We start from the raw sequence: 25,659 nt of genomic DNA on the forward strand, positions 1-25,659 counted from the left end.
AGACATAAGAAGCAATCAATAAAAATGGTCTTGGGGTGGGGGGGGGGTACAAGTTTTTGAGTTTGACAGACAGACTTCAAGACAGCTACTCTAAATATGCTTCAAAAACTAAATAAAACCAAGCCAGGTAGCAATGGTGTACACCTTTAATCCCAGCACTTGGGAGGCAGAGGCAGGTGGATCTCTGAGTTCGAGGCCAGCCTGGTCTACAGAGTGAGTTCCAGGACAGCCAGGGCTACACAGAGAAACCCACTTTTGGAAACAAACAAACCTAAATAAAACTACAAGTAAAGAATGGAAGCCAGTGGATGAAGCAGACTCAAAGGAGAGGTAAAGAAAGGTTGGGAAAAATGGAGACTCGAGCTGCTAAAATGCCTAAAGTGGGAAATTCACCAGAGAGGGTCAACCATGGTCGACGACAGACAGACAAATAAGCCACAATGTGGATCAGAGAATAAAAATGAACCAACCTGAGGAGTCAGCAGAAAAACAGATCAAAGAAACTGAACGGAGTTTCCCAATAGGAGTTAGGACCAACTGTGCCCAGGGAGTAGGGGTGGGGGTGGGGGGGGAAGGGAAAAAGTGATGGAAAGAAGGTGGAGGATGGGCGGGGAAAGTAAGACACAGGGAAGGAATAAATGCATCCATTTCTACAAAGCAATAGAGTTCCACAAGCTAGCAACACAGAAGTATTCCCCTCAACTTAATAAAAAGAAAACACACCTACAAAAAGAAGCCCTGTATTGAGCCTACACTCACACTAAGATCAGAACCACTTAGTGCTGTGCCAGAGGCCCCAAGAGTACAACAAGACAAGACAAAGAAAGAAAGGCTACACAGATGGTGAAGGAAGACAAAAAAAAAAATGTCTTTGCAGGTGCCATGCTTACGTAGAAAACCCCAAATAATAAAACAGCCACAAGAGTTCCTGGGACTAAAATACAATTTGAACAAAGCTGCTAGGGAGAGGTAACTATATAAATGAACTATACAGACTTGGGGAGGGGGTACAGCTGGGCAATTGGTTTCTTGTATTACAGCAATGAGCAACCAGAATTTTTAAAAGATGGTACTGTCTACATTCAAGCACATGTGCACACACACACACACACACACACACCCTAGATATAAACCTAACAAAGTATATATGCAAAAACTTCAAAATTAGACTGAGACAGAGATGCAAACCTTCAGATATTTCATAGTATTAGTTCTTCCCAACTTAATACAGAAATATCAGTAAAACCAAAAGTGAGTTTTGTAGCTAATTTACACACACACACACACACATACACAATATCAGGCTCGACTGGGTGTCATAAGTCAATTAAACCACACAACACTTTTTTTTTTTAATACACTATCAACAAAGTAGGAACTTCCTACATCCATGAGAAGCAGTTCTTCAAATGATAAAAGATGCCTATAACTTTTAAAAGGTCTGAATTGAAATTAATTCACACCAGACAGACCTCTTGGGAATAAACTGGGTATGTCTGTTCCAGTCACTTCTACCCATTACGCTAAGTTTCTAGCTAGTGCAGTAAAGACAAAAAAGAAAGTACATAAACAAGAAAGAATAAGAAGCGTTAGAAGTTTCTAGAGCTAGGGATGTAGCCAAGAATCAGCAGCAGAGCACAACTGTTGAGCGTGAGCTAGGTCCTTAGCTTGATCTTCGGCAAGACAAGAACGAAGGATGCCAAAGGGCAGATGGGTCGTATACAATGAATATAGGACTTGCCCTAACCAGTAGACAGTGCACACACTCTTCCAAGTAACCAGAGGACGTCTAAGCATGCCAGTGCACGTACATGCCTGTAACCCCACTACCCCTGGAAGACTGACACGCAAGGATCCTGAGTCCACAGCAAGTTTGGGCTACATAGCAGATTCTATATCCACATACTGGAGACACCTTTCTGAGTGGCTAAGAGCACTTGCTGCTCTTCCAGAGGACGCAAGTCCTTGGCACCCAGGTCAGGCAACTCACAGACACCCTCGTGCCCAGCTCCAGAGGATCTGATGCCTCTGGCCTCTGCTGGCACCTGGATGAACTCACATGTCTATATGCACACGACCCACAACTAACAATGACGCACACACAGAGCTTAACTTAAAAAGCATACAACATGGTTCTGGGGAGATGGCTCCGTGGATAAAGCGCATGCCATGCAAGTACGAGAATCTGCACTCAGATGTAAAACTAAAGCCAGCACGCCTCGGGTGAGGCGTGAGCTTGAAACCTGCAAATCCCCAGAAGCTCACAGGCTTCCTAGCTTGGCTTATGAAACAGTAAACCAAAAGATCCTGCCCGAAACGAGTCTGAAGGTTGCTTGCTGACCTCCACATACACACGGGAGCACAGGTACGCAGGTGCATATGCACACACACACACATGCACACACACACACAGGTGGCAGGCAGAGTCACCAACGAACAGCCAACACCAGTAAGTTTTCCCTGAAGGTTCTTGGTTTTCCTGTCCAGGAGAACTGCACTTACCGGCGGTGCCAGAAGAAAACATCAATAGAAAAGTAATGAGCGCCAAGTCACAGCCACTGAGAGCACTGGGAGAAAGAGAACAGAGAGGTCCCAACACGCCAGCCCTGGGGGACGGCAACAAAAAGGTGACAGAATTACACAGGGTCCACAGATCTGTCTCAGTGTCATACAAACAGGGACATCGAGGCATCTCTGGAACAAATGCTGAGACCTTTAAGGCTGTGCAGACAGGGCTGGGGAGGAATGGTGTAGTCATGGCTATATCGGGAGCCAAGGTGGCCATCAACAAGGGTGATATTAGATATTCACAGATCCAGAGAACTTAGAAGCTGAGCTGGGCGCTGAGGGCCGAGACCGGAGCCTCTGGGCGTGAGCGCAGCGCATCTGCCTTCACCTCTCACCTGCCACTGTCAGCAGCACCCCTCGCTGCAGCACCTTCCTCTGAGCCCCCCATCTCTGCCTCCAGTTTCTGGGCTTTCCTCCATGCTGACGCCTCTCACCGCAGGGTGAGCTCAGTCCTGTCTGCCATTCTGCCAATGCGACCTTCCTCGCCATGCTTCCTCGACCTTCCAAGACGGCCCTGCCTTCTCAGGGGTTTTCTGACTCTCCCTGCCAAGTACCCCTTCCTCCCGTCTCACTCCCCAGCACACCGCACCAGCTCTATTTACTCCAAGTGCCCATTTCTCTCTGATGGTACAGCTCGGTCTTAGCTGCTCTGCTGTAACCATGTAGTCCCCCTGCCCACCCCATCTCCGCAAGTGGCTCTACGGCAGGCAGCGAGGATATCTCTTGTCTTACTTGGCACACGGCCACCAGGACCGAGTGTCCCAGCACCTAGCATGCTCTGAATAAATGCTAGATGAGCAAGCCAATCAACCAAGCAGAAGAGAGAAAAATGTCAAGAAGAGCACTGTGCCAATAAAACCACTAACATCCTCTAAGTAAATTTCTCCCAAGACCTGAGCCTTTATCACGGTAGTTTCAATTAGAGTCATTGCTCAATTACTGCACTAGTTTGGCAGAATACCTCTGGAGACTGCAGCAGCAGCAGCAGCACAGGCAGCAGCAACAGAGGCACAATTCACACCAAAAGACACTTCCTTTAAGATAGGTAGCCTTAAGCAGGTCTCTGGCATTCCCATGGATACTTGACTTTTAATCCCACGTACAGGTAAGGAAACCCAGGCTACCTTGACCCCTGGGTCCCATCATGGAAGAAGGCGCAAAGGTCATTTCCCTTGAGGAGACTGTATGATGTTGGAAATGTAGCCTGACCTCGCTGAGCACGGTGGGGCCAGCTTCCACGTGCTGACCACAGGAAAGGCTCTCCCAGGGATGCGCTTTCAGGGAGCAGGGAAGCCCTCCCCAGTCCTGGCCACACTCGCAGTTAAGATGTTTCTGTTTAACCAAATTTGTGTTTTCACAAGCTGGACCCAGTGTTGGCAGGGCTTTTGAACCTTCTGACCCAGTGCAGTGAGGTTTCTCCTGGGTGATACTGATCTCTGATCTGCTTTCTCAGAACCAGCCTGGACACTAGCTTGTCTTGGCACTTCCTTGTCTAAACAAATTAATTCACTCTCTTCAAACTCAACCGCTCAGAACATGTGCGAAAGCAGCCAAAGTTCTGGAGCCAAAACAACACACAAGCAGGCCCAGCCCACTTCCCGATAGACTCCTTGTTCTCCTCCAAAGCCAAGGGAGCCACACCCAGCTGACTTTACTTCTCCCAGAATTCTTATCTTCCAAGATCTCACAATAATGGACCCATAATCCCACCATAAATTCTGCAAACAGCACTCACAGGCTTTTTTAACCCCGGGTTTTAAATTCTTTCAACATTATTTCCTCAAACCATTTCCAAAGACCTGAGAATCGCAGCAACGATTTATCGCAGCAACGGCTCCGTGTTTCAGACCAATTTTCAGTCTTAGTTTTAACTGTTTTCCTGTTGCTATGATATGAAGAAAAGAAAAGCGTTCTCACAGAAGCAGCTTGAGGGACAGAAAGTTCATTCTGGCTCACAGCTCAAGGGGAGTCCGGCAGCAGGAGGTTGGAGCAGATCAGCACAACCACAATTAGGAAGCCAAGAAGAATGCACGCAAACTGTTCCTGGGCTCCCTTCCCCACTGACATACTCCACCCAGGGTCCATGGAGGAACAGTGCCGCCCATGGTGGACGATTCTTCCTACGGCAGTTGACATCACCAAGATAATCCCCCACAGGAATGCCTAAAGGTCCATGTCCTGGGAGATTCTGGTGTCTGTCGAGCTAACAATTAACACTAATCATCATAGAATAGTTCCAACTTACAACTGACACTCCAGGGCAATAGTTAATAACAGTCTCTTTGCTCCCAAGTACCCTGGATAACAAATTATATATGATGACTCACTGTAGAATAAATAGCAGCCACTAAAAGTTATCTATAATGAAATAAGGAAATAACAACTATTAAAAGTTACCTAGCTGGGTGGTGGTGGCGCATGCCTGTAATCCCAGCACTCTGGGAGGCAGAGGCAGGCGGATTTCTGAGTTCGAGGCCAGCCTGGTCTACAGAGTGAGTTCCAGGACAGCCAGGGCTATACAGAGAAACCCTGTCTCGAAAAAAACCAAATCAAAAAAAAAAAAAAAAAAAAGTTAGCTATCGTCAGATCATGTGAGTGGCATGAACTTAATGAAACACACCAACAAACAATGCTATATACTATAGTATACCATATATATATACACACATACATATATATATCAAACACTAATAAACAATAACTAAAACCACTAAACTAATAACCACTAAAAATAATACTGTATACTACTATATACTATATATTAGCATATACTACTATACTATACTATATCTTACGCAATATACCTCTATATTCCATATACTATATATTACTACATTCTATTACTACTATATACTGTATATTATATACTATATACTACTATATATTATATACCAAAAACCACTAAGTGTCTAAACTTTGAAAACGGCAACTACATTGTGAGTCTAATACTGTGTTAAGTGTTACTACTACATACAGACAGAAAACCCAGGTCTGTTCTCTGACCTCCCCTATGACTTAGTAAGAACAGTGAGCTACTTGTGAGATACCACACATTTCATAACATCCAGACAGTCAGCATGAGCCCCTCTGATAAATGGGTCAAAGTTACAAGTTCCCACCACGTAGCCACATTCCCCGCCAGCCTATGAAGTTCTGCACCGCCTAGGTTTACCTCAGCAACTCTGCAGAAGACCAGCCCGTAAGCCAAGCTCACGACATCTCCCCTGGGAACTAAATACCAAAGGCACTTCAGCAAGCACAGCTGACAACAGGCTCCTTATCGGGTTGTGATAAGAAGAAACTTACAAGATTAGTGAGATTTTCTAAATTTGACAGGCAGGTCCCTGGCGCTCGCCAGCCAGTCTAGCCCAAGGGATACTGAAGGCTTCATGAGAGACCCTGTCTCAAATAATAAGGTGGAAGGAAGGCCAGCGAGAGCTCAGCACACAGTGCTCTATCAGAGGACCCTAGTCCAGATCCTGGAGCCACGTCAGGTGGCTTACAACTGCCTAGAACTCCAGCTCTAGGGGACCCAATGCCCTCCTCTGGCTTCTGTGGGCACCTGCAATATGTGTACATAGCCACACACAGGCACACATGCATACACACAATTAAAAAATATTAAATGAGGTGAAGATCAAATGAGGAGAGCAGACAGTGGCCTTGACAAGGATGTATATATATATGTATGTGTGTATCAACCCACAGGAACACACACAGACATACACACATGTAGACACAGGCACACACACTGATAAACACACAGACACATACACAGACACAGATACAGACACCCACAGACACAGACACATACACAGATACAGACACACACAGATACAGATATAAACACATACAGACACATACACACAGAGACACACAGTCAAGCACATACACAGAGACATACACACACAGAGACACATACGAAGACAGACACTGACAAACATACACACATATAGACACACAGACATATGCACATACAAACACACAGACATGCATATAGACACACACAAACACCACAGACACACAGATACACACACAAAGAGAAGAAAAAAATGGAGGATATGAGATTTAGCTATTGGGTGAAGGGGGAAACCCTGAGATAACATTTAAATGATAAGAAATGAACAAAAAATATGAACTCTTATACCATAAATCTGAAGATCAAGTTCTCTGGCTTGACGTTTGTTTAGCTGAAAGACATGTCACTGAGGCTACGGGAAGCCTAGACATGTAGCTGGGGACTGGGACGACTCCTGAAACACTCAACTCTTTGGATACACAAAGTTTCTTAGGGGTGGGGGGAGTTGCTTTGAAATAACCACCAAGGAGGCAAGAGAAACTTCTCTGCGCCAAAGCTTGCCACTACAAAGTAAGTTCAGCTGACAGCTGGCCACTTGTAGCGAGCTACATGTGAGGAAGAAACAATGTAGCAACTCCTTGCGTTTCCACCTGGCTGTCCACCTTCCATGAACCCTCAGCGGACCGAGAAGCTCCTTCGGAGCTAGGGCTCCGTGATGCACAGCTTTGGGGTGAGGAGCTCATCTTAGGGGAGGAAGAGCAGGGCAGACCATGGCTGGCTCAACTGAAGCCTGCCACTGCTCGGGCTCAGAGTCTGACCTGTCAGAAAGTTCTGACAGAAGAGCTCAGACCCTCAAGTACACCTGAATCCATACCTTCCGGAAGGAAAATGGTGGGGGGCCAGCCTGGAGGCTTGGAAACAGGGCGAGTAGGCTGGGGTACTATCAGGGACACCCGGGAAGAGATTTAAAAACCCCTCAGTGGCCAGGGTACTTTGTTAATTTGAATAAAGGGCTTTACTCAAATTATACCGGGTTCTTCTTTCCCCTGATGATAATATAAAAAATAAGCTTATAGATGTGTGTTGACAGTGGGAGGGAAGAGGAAATTTTGCATAAGGCCGCAAAGCCACAGGAATAAAGTAGGAAAACAAGAAACAAAGACCGGTGCAGACCAAACTAGGTGCTTAAAAAAAAAAAAAAAAAAAAAAAAAAAAAGCCCTTGGGGGCTGTGGCTGGACCAGTAGGTGGAGAGCTTACCCAGAGGCCCTGGCTTGATTCCCAACACCACTTAAATCAGCTGTGGTGCTACACACCTGTGATCCTAGCCTCAAGCCTCGTAAGTTCAAAGGTCATGTCTTAGTTACACAAGTCTTGAGGGTCAGCCTGGGCTACACAAGACCCTGTCATAAAAAAAAGAATCTACCAATATCTAGCCACAAAAATGAACATCCTCTCATCTCAAGAAAAGTCTTCCCCAAAAAAAGAACACTGTGTTTGCAGCATCTATTAGGACAAGGCAGGAGCCAGAGAAGTCAGTTTCCAAGGAGATAAAAAACTGGGAACCAAAGGGTTCAGACACCTAGTAAGTTTAACAGGGAGGGAAAAAAAAAAAAAGATTAGCATCAGCTTTATGTTAATAAGTACCTGAGATAATTAATGTATAAAGAGGAAAGGCTTGTTTTGGCTCAGTTTCCAAGGTTTCTTTCAATGATGGGTTGGCATGTTGCTTTGGGCTGGGGCACACAAAATAGCATGTTGGGGAAACATCTTACTCACCCAAAGATGAGAAAGAGAAACAGGCCAGGGTCTTTCCGGCCCCTTCAGAGCATGCCCTTAATGAGTTACCTCACACTTGACTCCACTCCTTAAAGTGTCCACTACCCCTTGATATTGTCAAGCCTTTAACACTTGGGTCTTTAGGGACACTCAAGAGCCAAACTACAGTGTGACCCTATCCTATAGATAGCTCAAAAGAGACTTACTTGAGAGGGGTAGTAAATAGGTCTCTGCTGCCAAAACATTCCCAATTGACCCCCCAGTCCTGCTGGGCATGGTGGTCTGTCTCAGAGACATTCACTGTTTGTTTCCTGCCTATTACGCCCCACCCTGGAAAGATATAATACTAATAATCACAATCAAACCTTTGGGAAATTAAGAAACAAAAGAAAAGAGGAATGTATAAAGAGGAAAGACTTGTTTTGGCTCAGTTGCCAAGGTTTCTTTCAATGATGGGTTGGCATGTTGCTTTGGGCTGGGGCACACAAAATAGCATGTTGGGGAAACATCTTACCCAAAGATAAGAAAGAAAAACTGTGATGGCTTGAACCTGTAACTCCAACCCAGGACACTGTGACAGAATCAACACAAGTCCTAGGTCAGTGTGGGCTTACATAGTGGCTAAGCTAAGGATGGTCTCAAAAGGGCCTGTGAGATGGCCCAGTAGTTAAAAGCTCATATACTACACTTGCAAAGGACTCAACGTTGGTTTCCAGATTCCAACAGTAGCTCACAACCACCTATATGAAAAGCAACTTTTTTTCTCCTAGAAATAATTGTCTCTGAGGCTTACTGCCTCCACTTACTAACCTAGACCCAAGCCTGGAAGCTTCCAGCCTTCGTACAATCTTATCGAGGCCTAGAATGTTTTCAGCTTCTGAGACTTACTGCTGAATAAGCTCACGCTTTTTTGTTCTTTCTGGACTCTGGTCAAACTCTGGACTCTTGTTCTGGCTCAAACTCTTCTCCAAGCTGACTGATTTAATTGGCTTCTATCTCTGTCTGTCTCTGTCTCTGTCTGTCTGTCTGTCTGTCTGTCTGTCTCTCTCTCTCTCTCTGTGTGTGTGTGTGTGTGTGTGTACACTGCCCCCCTCAAGTATCCTCCCTCCACTCTCTCTTCTCCTGAGAGTTCAGCATATCCTATTCTGTCAAATCTGTCTCTGACTCATCTCTTTGTCTGCCACTCAATTAGACCTCACTTTCTTTCTTTTTTTTTTTTTTCTTTTCTTTTTTTTTTTTGTTGTTGTTGTTGTTGGTTTTTTGGATTTGGTTTTTCTGAGACATGGTTTCTCTGTATAGCCCTGGCTGTCCTGGAACTCACTCTGTAGACCAGGCTGGCCTTGAACTCAGAAATCTGCCTGCCTCTGCCTCCCAGAGTGCTGGGATTACAGGCGTGCGCCACCACTGCCTGGCTAGACCTCACTTTCAAACATGGATGTTTCTTTGACCTCATTTTGAGACTAAAGGTACTAAGCATGTGTCTGTATTCCAACCACAGGGATTAAAACTGTGTACTAAGGGCTGAGCCCACCACACCTAGAAACAAAATCTCATGGTTCACAGTGTGATCAAACATCCTGCAACACCTTTAAATTTAGTGCGACACCCTCTCCTGACCTTATGCACTCAAGTGCACATGCCCACACAGGCATACAAGCATACACATAAATAAATATATATTATACATTAATTTATATTATAACTAAATTATTTTAAAAATATGCATGTTTTAGAAAAGAATGAAGCCCGTCCCACTGATAACTTTGCCGGATTTGTGCTCCTTTTGTCTGACTGCACTGTTTAAAACAATGAGTCATATCTTTACATATAAAGGGGAAAAGATACATGCATATTCATGGGAAAGGGCCCCATCAGAATCAATTCCCTCTGTGAGAAAGAGACGGACAGACACACATACTTTACAGGAAGTAAAATGTAGGCCAGATAAGATAATGACCATTGCGGTAGCAAGCTCCTCCAGGGTCACCCGACCTCCTGCTACATTACCATCACAGCTGCTCCGGGCTAACAGAACTTTCTAGTCTGTGACCTCCTGTCTGCCCAGGTCACTTCCTGCTCTCATCCATTCTTTGTATCACTGGTCCTCTGCTGCTGGGTCCCACAGGTTACCAGGCGGCCCTCTGCCAGCCACAAGGGCACACACAGGTCCAATCCAGCATCTATGACAGTGAAGCCTCCCCTTTGTCTCCATCTCCATTAGGAACAACTCAGCCTTTTTGGACGCCTCCTGGGAAGGAGTTGTCTCTATATGCTCTCTCAGCCATCCAGCCCCAGCCCCAGGCAGGGGTGAGTGAGCGCTGCCCCAGCTGCCTTCCTTACCCTCATGCTTCATTCCTGCCTCGGCCTCCCTTCAGGGGTCGGTGTCAGAGCAGACAGACAGCATTCTGCACACACAGGAAAGGCAGGCAGGGGCTAACTGTACTAAGAAATGAAACCTGAGACCAAGTTCCTTCTGAGAAGGGATGTGAGAAAACTCCAGGATGTCCAGGTAGTATCCAAAGTCTTGTCACCTACGGCAAGGAAAGTCACATTTGCCTTGTGCTGGCACGATGTCCCTAGTTGTTCCTGTGGGAGTCTGACCAAAACCCATTTCCTCTGCCTAGCCAGGAAAAGTGTTCAGACAAGGGCAAAGGAAGGCAGGGGGTCTTTAAAATTACTGTCAAGTCTATGCTGAAATGCCCAGTAGCAGAGTTAATATTTTGGATTAGAAAACTGTGCTCTAGGACCAACTCCATCACTGAATGGGTGATCACGTGCTGCCAAGTCTACTTCCCAGAGTTTAATTCCCATAGCCCACATGCTGGATGGAGAGCCAACTCCAGCAAGCCGACTCTGACCTCCACGTGTGCACACGTACTGACACACTATTAAAATGTCTAAAATGTGGCCGGTAAGTTGTCACAGTGGTGGGTGACACTGGGGGGTGGGGGAGTATGAAGGAACTCTGTAGACCAGGTTTTATAAACTGTTGCATATATCAAATCATCTTGCGCTAAAAATGTTTGAAGCAAGCAACAGTTGCTTACTGTTCAGCTTTACCTCTATACTGCATACCCACCCTCCCCCTCTCCTGCTGCACAGCAGGCTGGGACTTTTTGTGTGCCAGGCTGGACAATTAGTCCCAGATTGATCCTGACAATGCCCAGCACTCAGAGCACATGCAACAGACCTAAGCAGGGTACTACAAGCCCCAGGCTCATCTTTAGAGTTTTTCCTTCTACTCTGCTTTCTTTGTAAAAAAAAGTTTTAAAAATCTAGGGGAAAGGAGATAGCTCAGTCAGTAAAGTACTAGTCATGGGAACACAAGGACCAGAGCTGAATCTTCAGAAACCACACTGGAGAGACAGAGACAGGAGAATCCCCAAGTCTCTAGCCTACTAGGCAAGCTTCAGCCAATAAGAGATGATCTTTTTTTAAAAAAGTGCCTAGTTTCTAAGGAACAACACCTGAGGTTGTGCACTGGACTGCACACACACACACACACACACACACACACACAAATAAAGCTGTACATATGTAAATATTCACATACAGGCAGACACATTGAAAAAGAAAAAACTTTAAGAGGCTGGAGAAATGGCTGATGTTAAGAACATTCGCCATGCTTTAAGAGGATATAAGTTTGATTCCAAGCAACAATACTGAGCAAGACACACACACACACACACACACCTGTAACTCCAGCTCCAGAGGATCTGACTTTCTCTTCTGGCCTCCAGAGACAGAGATCTCACATGGCAAATACACGGATACATGCAAATACACATAAATTAAAACTTAAAAAAAAAAGAACTGCTTTTGTTTACAAATAGCTTCAATAAAACAGCTTTCAATAAAATGCTCCAATGTTCGCAATGTGTCCCCACTGCCAAGACCTGAGATTTGCAGAAGCCAGCAGGTAGATAGGAGATCTCTCAAGGTCATAGGGCCAACCCTGAGCTCCCAAGAAATCACAATTTGAATAGTTGGGATCTGGATGTATTCTCCAGGTGATAGCAATACCAGAGCAATAAAGCAATAAACAACCAATAAAGCAATCAGCCAGAAGACTGGAAGAAGGTTCTGGAGCAACTATGTAACCAGGGAAAGGTGCCTCCTGGAAGAGAGAGCAAGACCTTGACAATGGGGCCCAGCCAACAACCAGCAGCCCCCGGAAGGAGGGAGATGCAGCCCCTAGAACTGCTAATATCCATTCATCTAAACTGTGATTTAAAAAATCACATGCATAAATTCAAGCAAACACTCATGCACATAAAATAAAAATAAAAAATTGATAAGAAATAAGAAAATGATAGAAATGATAGCAGCCATCGAAAATAGAAAAGAAAAAGAAAAACATGGAGGTATGCAAAGAAACAGGAAAGGCCCGTGCATCTGAAAAAGGCAAGAAACGGAAGCTGGCTTTGAGTGTAGCCAGATGATGGCACACAGAGATGAGGGCTGGGTCCTGGGGTCTGACTTCGAGCTTCCTTTCTCTTTGTTTGGAGGGACGGATTTAAGGGTTTTGTTTGCTTGCTTTTATTTTTGAGAGAGTCTTGCTGTGCAGTCCAGTCTGGTCTTGAACTCCCAGGGATGCTCCTGTTTCAGCTTGTCTACGGCTGGGGCTATGGGCATGCAACACCAAGTTCCTGTCTTTGCTTCCTGCCTATAATGAGGTGACCAGGACATGTTCACCTTACATTCGCCACCATGACATCATACAGCTAGCTCCACCACCACAGGCCCAAAGGCAACAGGGACAAAAGGACCCTGGACCCAGACCTCTAAAACCACCAGCTCACTTTCTCAGTCACAGAGAGCTAGCACATCTCATATGTAAAATAAGGGGGAAAAATCACTTGAGTTTTGGGCATGTGTGTGTGTGTATATATATATATATATATATATATATATATATATATATATATATATATATGTACATTTGCTGCATATACAGTTCCTATAAAGGTACCCAATACAACAGCAGACATGAGCAGAATAAAGAATTAGCAAACTTAAGCTAGATAACAGAGGTGACGTAAGCTGAACAACAATGCCCCAGGAAAGGGAACCCCAAGTGTCATGCTGCTGCGTGTGTGTGTGTGTGTATGTGTGTGTGTGTGTGTGTGCGTCCGTGCGTGTAATGGGAACAAGAGGAGGAGGAGAGAAAATAAAAAGGAAGGAAACTACTCAAACACAGCAAGGCTGAATACTTACTAAATTTATTTAAAAAACAGTCTATGTATTCAGGGAGCTCAAAAAAAGAAAGAAAAAAGAGGGGCTGGGTAATACAGACTCCAACTGAAAATGATAGAAAGTGATAGAAAGTTTAGCAGACAATTATCTAGAGAGCAGGGAGAGAACGATGCAGCATCTATGAGGGCATTCAAACAGATCAATAGCCAGCTGCCTCAGCAGGGAACACACACACACACACACACACACACACACATATCAGGAGGCATTCAAAACCACAACAAAAACACTGCCAACCAAGACTCCCCAGTCCAGGAAAGATGCCTCTCCAAATGAAGTGAGGGGCTGGAGAGTCGGCTCAGTGGTGAAGAGCATTTGCTGCTCTTGCCAAGGACGGGCCTTTGGACCCCAGTACCACTGCAGCTCACCCGTCCCCAGCTCAACCTCAGGGGCCTTGGTGCTCTCCCCTGGCCTCAGGCACCAGACACGCACACAGCGCACATACATAAATGCAAGCAAACACTCATACACATAAAATAAAAATAAGCAATTCAAGTGTGTCTACTGCTCCTGCAAAGGTCTTGAGTTCACTTCCCAGCACCCAGTCAGGCTGCTCTAAGCCTCTTGTCATTCTGGTTCCAAGGGACCGATGCCCTCGTCTAGCTGCTGTGGGCACCCACACTTGATAACAAGTACCCACACAGACACACAGACACACACACACCCTTTTTTAAAAATCTTGTTTAAAAATGAAAAGTTAAATAAAAATAGTCTAGAATAAACAAAAGCAGAATCCATTACTAGCTGACCCACCTAGTAAGAAATCACAAAGGGCATCCTCCAGTCTGACCAAAAAAAAAAAAAAAATTACCTCAAAAGGTAATTCGAACAACCCACAAAGAGCACTAGTAATTATGCAACAGACAACAATAAATGCATCTGTCTTTTCTCCTTTTAATTTAAGTATAAAAAATAACAGACATAATGTATTGCTGGGTCTGTAATGTTGGGAAATGCATGAATAACTGCCAGTAACAGCACGAGGGTGGGGTAGGGAGGGGGTAAATGGTGATCAAACTTCCGCAGGCTGAGGAAGGAAAGACAGATGGTAACAACATAATTGCAACAATACATAATGACAGATGTGAGATCATAATTACAGTGCATTGTTGGGTTTGCAACATTAATAGATGTAAATATATGTAACAATAATACCGGGCAGAAAGAGTAAAAGTAAATAGAGGTATCAAGGCTTGGTATTTCTTTTTTAATGTTAATTGTGTGCATGTGTGGAGGTCAGAGACCAACTTTGCGGAGCTGGGTCTCTCCAAGAGCCTTTATTTGGGTTCCAGGGATTGGACTCTAGACACCAGGCTTGTGTGGCAAAGCCTTTACCCATGACCCATCTTATCAGTCAATGAGTAACATTACTATATTGGCTTAAAATTAAGATAATAAAATCTAAAGCTGAGTTCGATCCACTAATATACACATATACACATAACCTGGAAACAGTGAAAAAAATCATAAATTAATTTTAATTGCTACACTACAACTTGATTAGTGTAAGAAATGTAGAGGGAAAGTATATGAAAGATGGAAAACAAAAAATAGAATAAATCTAAAAACATCAAAAAAAAAAACCATTAGATACGAATGAATACACAAAACAATTAAAAGGTGGTCATCAGACTGAGTGAAGATGTGTGGAGACAGACCATAGCTCCAGACACACCCAGATAAAAATAAAACAATGAAATACAATGTATCATGATTCAGCCACTTCGCCAGTCTGATGTTCCTCAAATGACTAAATGGAGTCACCACAGGACCTAGACATTCTGCTTTTCAACAGATTCCCCAAAGAAAACCTCAGACAAGTTCATGTTCATTATCACTAACAGCGGGAAGGAACAGACAACCCGAACATCCACCAAGGGACAAACGCAAATTTGTTCCATTTGTACAAAGACATCATTGGGGGCTGAAAAGATGGCTCAGTGGGTAAAGTGCTTGCTCTGTACGCTGGAGGACCCGAGTCTGTATCCCCGGCACCTACAGAAAAGCCAGGCACCGCAACAGTGTCTATAACCCCAGCACTGGCAGACAGATAGGTAGATCCCGGGACAGCCAGACAAGCCAAGACAGTGAGCTCCAGGCTCAGTGAAGGGCGCCGACTCCAAAAATAAGGTGGAGAGGCCCAGCTCAGTAGTTACAAGCATCAGAGCGTGACTGCACTTCTGAGGCGCTCACAGTCCTAGCGCTCATGTGGGGTAGCTCAGCCACTGGTAACGCCGGCTTCCGAGGAGGCAATTCCGGTTTCTACTCACATGTACACATATACAATAGGGACACATTAATAAAAATAAATTTTTTAAAAAAGATCGCTAGCGGAAGATACAGTTGTCATACCTGTGTCCCTACATGCATGCCTGTACATGTAAGCCCACATATGGATAAAATGCACGTGCACATGCATAGACACGCACACATGCATAGACACGCACATGCATACACCATTCATTCGAAAAAAGAAAGAAGACTGATCTATGCCACATCACAGTTAGACCTGGAAGCATGCTAACTGAAAAGAAAAAAAAGTCACCTAAGACCACACATTACTCAGTTCCACTTATGAAGAAATTCTGATCAGGGAAACCAGCAGGCAGGAAGTTGATTAGTGACAGCCTAGGACTGGGAAGAGAGATGCTGTGATAACTAATAGGTATGGGACTCGCACCAGTGACCTCATGACTGCTCAGCAAGTCCTCCGTCACTAAGCTAAATCCACCCCCAGCAGGGTAACCATTTTTAGTGCAGGCACCCTAGCCCCAAATGAATTATTTGTCAGTACGTTCAATGGCTGAATGGTTTAGTATATAAATTATAACTCAATAAAGCGGTTTTAAAGTTCTCCGTGCTCATTTTTGCTGAAGCAACCACTGCGCAGGCGCTGTGCTTTAGGGGCGTGACGAGCATGTGGCCCGGACTCAGGCATGCGGACACAGCCCAGCCTGGTGCAGGGATCCGTGATACTTACTTGGTTTCCTTGTTTCTGCACTGTGTTTGACCATGGAGAAAGTTCAGAGGTACCCTATCCACATCAGCGCATGACACTTGGGCCCACTCCAGTCCCGTTCCCCCAATACCCGCCTACGACTTCCCCAGCTTTCCACGAACCTGGAATTCCCTCTCATTTTTATGTTGGAATCCAGTATGCCCTGCTGAACTGGCTCCCTGCCCTGAATCCAACTTCCTCTCAACCTATGCCAGTTTCATGGGCTAGCTCTGATTCTTCCAAGTAGTGAATGCAGACTATACCAAACTAGCGCCCCTACAGAGCTGCATACTGTGTACCCCCATGTGCCTGTCAAAATAATCAGCTCCTAACTGCAGAGCATGCATGCTCGATTCCCTCTCAGAAATCAGCTCTGAACCCGATGTGCCCGCTTCCTGGCCTGGCATTCACACTGTGCCTGCTCTATAAAGCACCGTGAGGAATCAGGAGCCTCTGCTCCCACTGTTCTGGGCAGCAAACCCTTAGCTAGGAGCATGGGCTCTAAGGCACCTCTGCTACAGAATGAGCACCTGGCCTCAGTGGCCAGCCAAAGGCTCCAGCACCCTGCTTCATGCCTCCAACTGCAGAGCAGAGGCAGCAATGCCCCCAAGGATCCTGAAGGCTAAGTGACTGACACATAAGGAACGAGCAAGCTCTGTTATCACCTCTCTCTCCTCCAGATGACAATACCTTATTTGTTGCCAGTCCCTGCTCAAAGGCATAAAGATTCTTCTTCTTTATTTTCATGGTTTCTAATATCATGCCCTAGGCACAGGACAGGTATATATATGTACGGACCACACCTACAGTTATTTTTAAGGGACCACGCATCCAGGTATATATAAAGGACCACACATCCAGGTATATAAGGGACCATACATAAAGGTATATGTAAGGGCCCACACATACAATTATATGTAAGGAACCATGGTTATATGTAAGAGACCATGGTTATATGTAAGGGACCATATATATGGGTATATATAAGGGATCATACATCCAGGTATATTTAAAGATATACATTCCTTTACCAAGAGTGAATGAAAACTTATGTTTCAATTAGTCCAGCAGTGCCAAGAATTTGAGAAATCTTTCAAAATAACCAAAGCACATGGTCCCTGGAAATACTAGATTGAATATGTAGAATCAGGTCTGCCCTGGAAAATCCAAGCTGTTTCACTACCTGAATTCTCTAGAAAGAATCCAAATACTCAACAGTTAAGAGTGGTCACAGAAGCCGGTGAGAGACCTGACTATACACAATACTGCATGGTGAAGGCACCTCGACTGTCCCAGTTCCCCTTCATGCTAAAGATAGTCATATAATCATAAGTCGTGATCGATGGAGCTTTAAGAAAAACACTAGTAATGTTGCTGATGCCTAAAAAACAAGATCCAAAGCAGAGCGACTCCCAAACAAAACCCACTGGAGGAAGAGCTCAGTTTCTGTATTACTAGAACTCTCCCAGGAGGTAAAGTCCCTGATAGAAAAAAAACCAAGTGCTTGTGTTATGGTCAGTTTTCTTAACGGTGAGTCATTAGCTTTATTTATGTCAAGAACAATCATCTCTTTGACTCGAGCGATTCTAATTATGTCCTCTCATTAGGTGTAATCAAGAACTGAAACTAAGCCAGCAAGAAGGCTCCGTGAGTTAGGGTGATTGCCCACAAGCCAATGCCCTGAGTTCAATCCCCAGGACCCAAATGGTGGAAGGAGTGAGCCAACTCCTGAAAGCTAACTTCTTGACATCCAAATTATGCCAATGTGGCACACAGGCAAAATAACTAAATGAACAATACAATGTATCTCTAAAAGAATTTTAAGCTGAGACTTTAAAACCCAAAGAATTTTCCTAAAGCAAAAGTTTCACCTGTCTTTCTTCAGTGCCTGAGCTAGAAACCAACTCAGAGAAAGAGAAAGTAGGGAGAAGAATGTAAGGCTTATCCACACACTAAGCATGTGTGGCTCACGTCCCTCTACCTACGGGAGACAAGCAGACACACATAGCTAAGATTCAGATGTATAAAGTATGTATGCCCAGAGAGGTGCGTAGTACTAACACAGGTATATAAACACAAACACGCAGCAGAAATCACTCGTACTCATGGGCCAGGAAGGCGATGTCATCAAGACAAGCTTCAAATACCCCAGGTGATAAACACAGCTCTAACAAGGGAGACGCAGCATCCCAACACTGCCTACCAGCAGTACGTCTTAAGTCAAAGTCAGAAAAGAAAAAAAAAAAAAAGAGCATAAGACCATCACCCCTTCGAGTAATTCTAATCAACAGACAACAGTTCTAGAATCTACACACAATTATAATTTATGAAACTTCTAATACTGCAATCAGAATTTCTCCTCATTGCCAAAGGAGCAATCTGTCAAGGCCTGCAGCTCAAGTCATTAGCTACACACCACCCAGTCATGACCTTACCTAGTATGTGTTTCCTGAAGGCCTTGATCACCCCCTTCTAAGTGTTTTCTGCAACACTTCTGGCATACAAAACTTTGGTTTAGCACACACCAAAGCTTTATTGATTGTGATGACTCATTTTTTAAAAAGGAAAAAAAAAAGTCTTTGTTACACACTGTTGCTTTCCAAAGCGTGATCATAAGATACTGAAAACAAACCCACTGGAGTTAGAAGTCTGTACCCTTCTGTCCAAGAAAACTGTTTCATTTTTGTATCAAAAGAAGCCGCCAGAAGCCAGAACAAAGACTGAGGCCTGTGCTTGCTGCATGTGTCCACTCGGCTCACCACTGCCGCACAGCCCACATGCGCTCTGTCAGCCACCAGGTTCTCAGACCTCCTCCTTACCTTTCCCATTTTGCCACGTGGTATACCAGGACAGGGTCAGGAAGGAGGTGACAAACACCAGCGCAGTGGCCACAGTTCCATTTCGGAGCCTCATCTCATTTCACCATCACACTGGTTCTAAAGTTGATGACGACAAGCAAGTCCCGTCTCTCTCCAGCCTCAAGTCAGCAGAATCCAGAACGCTTTGGCCCCGGACCAAAATAAAATAAAATAAAATAAAAAAAATAAAAGCAATTGATGATTGAGGTTCACTTCAGATGCTGGGCAGAAGGCATCAGGCAGCAAAGCAACAGTGGGTATTGCTATTCCAGATTGTCTTCGCAGTTTTCAGAGGCTGAGGGCTAAGGGCTGCTGCTTCTTTTTCTTCTTCTTCCTGTCAGGGAAAGAAGAGAAAGGAAAACTCACTAAATAATGCAAAACAGAGGTTTCTCCATTTATTATTCAGTGTGAGAGGCAGACTTTTGTCAAGGCTAAACTGTACTTATGAAGACCATCCCCATATTAAAATGATTCATTTCTTATAGCGAAAGTAGAAGGGACCTTTCCCTCCTGGCTGGCTCTGTCTATGGAAAACATAAAAGATTATGGTTGTTCACTTAAAGGGAGAAGTTGTGGGGCTCACAGATTCCCAAAGGGATCTCTAACAACTGAGCCTTGAGCTTCACCCACCCCCCCAAGTTATTATTCAGCTGAATAATAGCAAGCAATGGTTAGGAAAATAAATAAAAATAAGGGGATGTACAACTATAATAGTTTGAAGAGTCTGCGGTCCAGCTCTGACTTATGACACTACTTCAATGCCCCCAGCATGCCTCCTTTCATCTACGCCTCCAAGTTCATCTTGCAACAGGCCCTGGTGTCCCACATCTCCTCATCTTAAGTTGTAGAGAAAAAGCTGGAAGTGTTGATGCATTCTGAAGAGGCAGTGAGCTAGCCCACTCTCTCTCAGCAACAGCCCAGCCCATTGGGTTCTTATGCTCAAGAAATGAGGAGGACCACTATTCATCTGACTAAAATTCTTTAGAACTGGGAAGACATGAAATTGCTAAGCAGAATGCCCAGCACAAGATAGGTCTTCAATAAATTTCAACTGAATCAAAAAGAAAAATAAGCCAACAAAAGCAGCCAGCCTCTGCACAGTCCACTCTAGACACAACTGGTCTCAGCCCCTAGGGACTTGTCAGGTAGTCTGAGATGTGCATTGATTTCTAGTGGCATCAAGGGGTGGCACCACATCTTGTGGTGGTACACTAAATGAGTCTCTATTGGGGTGACTTACTGCGCCTCCAAAAACAGCTATCAAACCCAACAGACATCTCTCAGTAGAAGGGCACTCCTGATTAAAGCAGCCATTTGTGGACAATTCACAAACTACAACTTCAGCTATTTCTAGCACTGTGAATCACTGGGAATCTCCACCTGCCAAGGAAGACCACACAAGGACAAATGACAAAGAGTGACAACAAGGATTGTCACTGTAGTTTACTGGCTTTCCCCTTCATTCTGGGCCTGCTACATGACTTAAACCTTTACTAAGTCCTTCCAGGCTAAGCGTTCACAAACCCTATTTTACACCCGAGGAGGTAAACTGGATGAGAAACGCCATTTTCAACAGCTTCTAAGTTTAAGTTCTTTTTCTGTTTGTTTTTCCAGACAGACTTTCACTGTGTAGCTCTGGCTGTCTTGGAACTCACTCTTTACCTGGCTAGTCTCGAACTCACAGAGATCTGCCTGCCTCTGCATCCCAACGTGCTCAGATTAAAGGTGTATGTCACCGAGGCCTGGCAGAATTCTTACACAGCAGGCTGGAGATGCTGCAGGAGATAGTGGACAGGTCAGATGAGTCTAGAGTGTCTTTCTGAGTGTTAACTTAGCTCAACAGAAAACATAAATTTTCAAAATGTATTAAGTTTTTTTAAAAAATGTTTTCTGTTCTTCATAACAAGTGCAAGCTTGTTATGGTATAAACTACAGAATGAACAGAAAATTTCACAGTCCAAACGTGCAACTCTGAACAAATTTCCCACTTCCTGCAGCCTTTGGCTAATCCCTTCCTCCTGAGTCCCCAACAAAGCATGCCTGTTAGTTTCCCTGGCCTGGAGCTCTCATTTCCATGTAACATTCTAGAAGCACTGCATTCCACAGCACCGACTGCAACTACCTGAGCACAGGGTATTCCTAAGAGGTTCCCTGGGTTACTGAGACCTAATTTATTCACTTCCCATGGTTAACTTTATCATAACTATAGCCATGCTGACTGCCTACAACCAAAATCCTCACTGGGAAAACAAAATCCAATAGTTTTAAGTTCCACCAAGTATCTAATCTATTAACTCAATAAAACAGTCAATAGTGGCTTCTGACCATAAGAACAGGGGTACTACCTCAGTAAACTGTAACTTGGAATTTTAAGCCTGGCATGATATTATACAAACATGGATTTCACTTTCTGTTCATATATAATGTAGTTCTATTTTGCTTCAGGAAGGTTTTGGGGTGGGATGGGGGGTGAGACGATTATTAGAATAAATATCTAGCTGACATAAATCAGGAAGTAGAGAAATGCAGAATCATTTTAAAATAAAAATTTAAAAGGAATTATTAATAGGGCTGGAGAGATGGCTCAGCAGTTAAGAGCACTGTCTGTTCTTCCAGAGGTACGGAGTTCAATTCCCAGCAACCACATGGTGTCTCACAACCATATGTAATAACATCTGATGCCCTCTTCTGGCCTGCAGGGTACATGTAGGCAGAACAATATATACATAATAAATAAATCTTTTTTTAAAAGGTTTTATTAAGGTAGGTGGTGGTGGCCCATGCCATTAATGCCAGCATTTGGGAGGCAGAGGCAGTCGGATCTCTATGAGTTTGAGGCCAGCCCGGTCTACAGAGCAAGTTCCAGGACAGCCAGGGCTACACAGAGAAATCCTGTTTCAAGAAACAAACAACAAAAACAAAAACAAGAAAAGTTGGGGCTGGAGAGGTGGCTCAGAGGCTAAGAGCACTGACTGCTCTTCTAGAGGTCCTGAGTTCAATTCCCAGAAACCACATGGTGGCTCACAACCATCTGTAATGAGATCTAGTGCCCTCTTCTGGTGTGTCTGATAGCTATGCTGTACTCATATACATAAAATAAAAAAATTAAAAAAAAAAGAAAAGAAAAGTTGTTTTATTAAATACAAATGAAGCCCATATAAATGCATAAATCTATAGATTAACCATCCATAATACCTAAAAAGCATATGGAATATTAAATACTGGACCTAAGAAGTTAGCAAACTCTGATTTAGGGAGGATCCGTAGAATGAACTCTACTAATAAGTTCTGACATCTCAAAAGAAAAAGGAGTGTTAATACTTCACCGGAATGCAGCTATTCACTTTACACCAGGGTTTTCCAAACTAAGCTTCATCGTGAGGCACACATGAATGAAATCTCCAGAGGAGAGGAAATAGAATAAGGTACACGTACTCTTAAACCACCCCAAGCAGCTGCGAGGCTGGCTCAGCAGACACAGGTGACCTACATCTGTATTCGAGGCCACATATGTGAACACTTATATACCGATGCCCTTACCTTAAGACTGTCCTGGACTATCAATTGACACAACCAAGTCTTTAAACAAAAAATGGCTACCTTACTAGCCATTCCTCCATCCTCCAAAAGATTCTTTCAACTCTAGACCGCAGGAATCTGTTTTGCTAATAGATGTAACAATCTTGCATCTAAATTCTTACATGACTGTTATTTTTTTAATAAGTTTTTTAAGTGTTCTCTGAAATATCCCATATGTTCCAGGGCTAAGAACACTTCGGTTAACATTTGGTAGAGTCCTTAATCAGCATCCCACAGACAAAACAGAGGTGCCTGAAAGAACACGAGGCACGATTCATGACACCCCGGATCAATGGACACCATGACGTAAGCCTGCACAACTTTATAAACCGCAATTATGAAAAAACTCACACCCTTTCCACTTAGATAACATAAATATTTCTTTTATACAGCTTACATAATTTTATTGTCTAGTATATGTTACAATTTACACTTAAGGGTTAAGGGAACCTATGTCACCATAACCTGTTAGTAAAACTATTCTTTAAGCATTTGAACGAGAAGGAGTCTGAACCAGAGCGTGTGTTACATGATTCTAAATTTAGATTTTTATATTCAAGTGAACAACCGTGTCATCCTTTATCTTTTACCAAATAATCTGTCTGGCAGCAAAAAGCACAACAGCAAAATAGATGGCAGGCTCCAAGAAGATAACATACTATCTACTGCTATTTCCTAATTCCAAATGTATGCCGTGAACCCGCTCCTGAGATCAGAACGCTTAGCGAAATAAAGGCGGGCGCGGGAAGAGTACCACTGCCACCACTTAACGTCCAGCCTTCCAGACATCGCCTGGCACACCTGGAGGGGTCCCAGACCCCAACTGGGGTCGGGGAGGGAGTCCCGCTCGCCACTTCCATAGGATGGAGGAAACCCAGGCCTGGGAGGTGTCGGGGGCTCGCTCCCCGGTACCTCGGGCACATCTTTGTCCCCCGCAGGCAAGAGGCCCCCTCCCTACCTGCCCCGCGGCAGCGCCACCTCCAGTTCCCCAGCCCCCCAGCCTTACAGCCTCGGGGTCCTGCCCGCAACTCTTGGCCCCGTTGCACGCGCACACTGCACTGCACTTCCCCGGTGCTCCGGGACCGCCCGAGGCTCCAGGCCAGCCAACGGGAAGAAGCGCAGCACCGAGGGGCTGAGGCGGCGGCTAGGCGCGGAGGGCGCCCGGCCCGCGCCCCGCTCCCGGTTCCCGGTTCCGAGGCCCCGCGCGCGCGCGCGCGCGCGACCGAACGCCGGCTTCGGGACGCCCCGGCTCCGCCACCAGCAGGTGGGTGTTCCGCGAGCCCCGCGGTATTCCGCCTGGCCGCCCCCAGCCCGGCGCCCCGCACTCCTCACCTGCCGCGGGCCAGGGTGCTTCTGCCGCGGCCGCCGGCGACGCTGCTGGAGCCGCCTCCGCCGCCGCCGGCCGCGAGCCCCGCCCTCGCCAGGAACAGCCCCTGCCCAGCCCCCGCCCCGGTCCCCGCCAGCCATTGGCCGCCACTTCCCCAAGCGCCCCGCCGCCGCTGCCAGTGGCCGGCCGGTCTGTCACTCAGCGGGGCAATGGAGCAGCCTATATATTTCTCCCCAACCCTTTTCCCCTGCATCGGTGTCGCGGCCAAGGCTGAAGCACAGCCACCACATCTGGCTTGTACCCTCCGGCCTGAGCGCATGCAACCTCGGGTGGCAACAAAGGCCCCAGTGAGCCCACGGTGTACAACCTGGCCACCATGGCCTTTCCTCCCAGCTCTGGGTCCTATCTTCTGGCGATCCAGGCGTGGTGACAGGTCCTGGCTTTAATCCAACCATTGCTTCCAAGGCCCGCTGTTCCGAGCATTACACTGTCAGCATCAGTGAGGAGCATCATTATCCTCCAGCTCCTAGGAGGAGGCAGAGATGCAGGGAGCACCAATTGGAGCAACTAGAAGCAACAAATATGACTAGGGTTTAAATGCACACCATTCAGTGCTAATGCTACTATGCTGTGTTAGTCTTCCCTTGTCTCTTGAGCACATGTCGGATTACCATTTCTTAAAGTTTAAAACTGGTTTCAGATCTAAATGGATGGACATCTATAGAAAACATGAGTGCCCTGCCAGTTTGGGGCCCGCTAATAATTAACTACCCCTGTGCACATTATCTGTTAGCTATCATGCCTGACAGGTATTAAGATCTTTAATTGCTTTTTATCGTATGTTAGTCTGGACAGATCTTTAATTGTTTATCATATGTTAATCGCCATTTCATATATATGAACTCAAAGGTTAAAGAGTTTACCTATGGTTGCACAGCTAATAAGATAGATGTGTTTGTCCTCACTGTTACCATAATCATCCCAATAACCCTGCAAAGACTTACAAGAAATCAAAGAACTAGAACTTGTTCCTGGCACGCCCTAGGGTAATAAAGATCTGTATCAAAAGACAGTAATTCAAAAATAGAAAACTCTAGCACACAACGTCAGAGTGAGGGATTTTTGCTTTCAGGAGGAAAAAACCCTTTATTTTTTTTTTGTCTCAAATTAAGCGTTTAATAATTAGCTATTATATTTATAGGTTTCTCAGCTCTCCTGTGGTGAGATTGCTCTCCGTCATTCCTCAACTGTTTTAAAAATCCAAAAAGAGGTTCCTAGTCTCACTCATCCCCCAGCTCTGCACCAGCTGGGGGATGAGAGAAAAAGATAAACCCAGTAGCAGCTTTGCATTCTACTTTGGGGGGAAATGGAGCTAAATTCCCTGTATAACTGTGCCTAATGCATTGCCAGGTAGCAACCCAGCAATAGACCTCAAGATGGATGCAAGCAGTACAGACGGATTCCCTACCAGACACAGTGTCTAAAACACGGTTGGGT

The 25,659-nt window shown here is 45.0% G+C and overlaps 1 protein-coding gene across 2 annotated transcripts in view; it reads right to left on the bottom strand.

Annotated features, from left to right (window-relative positions):
• The window catches only part of Mgat4a (alpha-1,3-mannosyl-glycoprotein 4-beta-N-acetylglucosaminyltransferase A), a 99,816-nt gene extending 75,571 nt beyond the window's left edge, over positions 1 to 24,245 (bottom strand). For both annotated transcript variants that reach the window (XM_052193021.1, XM_052193020.1), the window contains exons 1-2: positions 24,168 to 24,245; positions 19,218 to 19,590 (exon numbers count right to left, since the gene is read on the bottom strand). In XM_052193021.1, coding sequence (XP_052048981.1) covers positions 19,218 to 19,311 — 94 coding nt within the window. In that variant the 5' untranslated portion in view covers positions 19,312 to 19,590; positions 24,168 to 24,245. The remainder of the gene's footprint in view (positions 1 to 19,217; positions 19,591 to 24,167) is intronic.
• Between the last annotated feature and the right edge of the window lie 1,414 nt (positions 24,246 to 25,659).

The sequence above is a fragment of the Apodemus sylvaticus genome, chromosome 9 (assembly GCF_947179515.1).
Source record: "Apodemus sylvaticus chromosome 9, mApoSyl1.1, whole genome shotgun sequence".
In the NCBI taxonomy this organism is placed as follows: Eukaryota; Metazoa; Chordata; class Mammalia; order Rodentia; family Muridae; genus Apodemus; species Apodemus sylvaticus.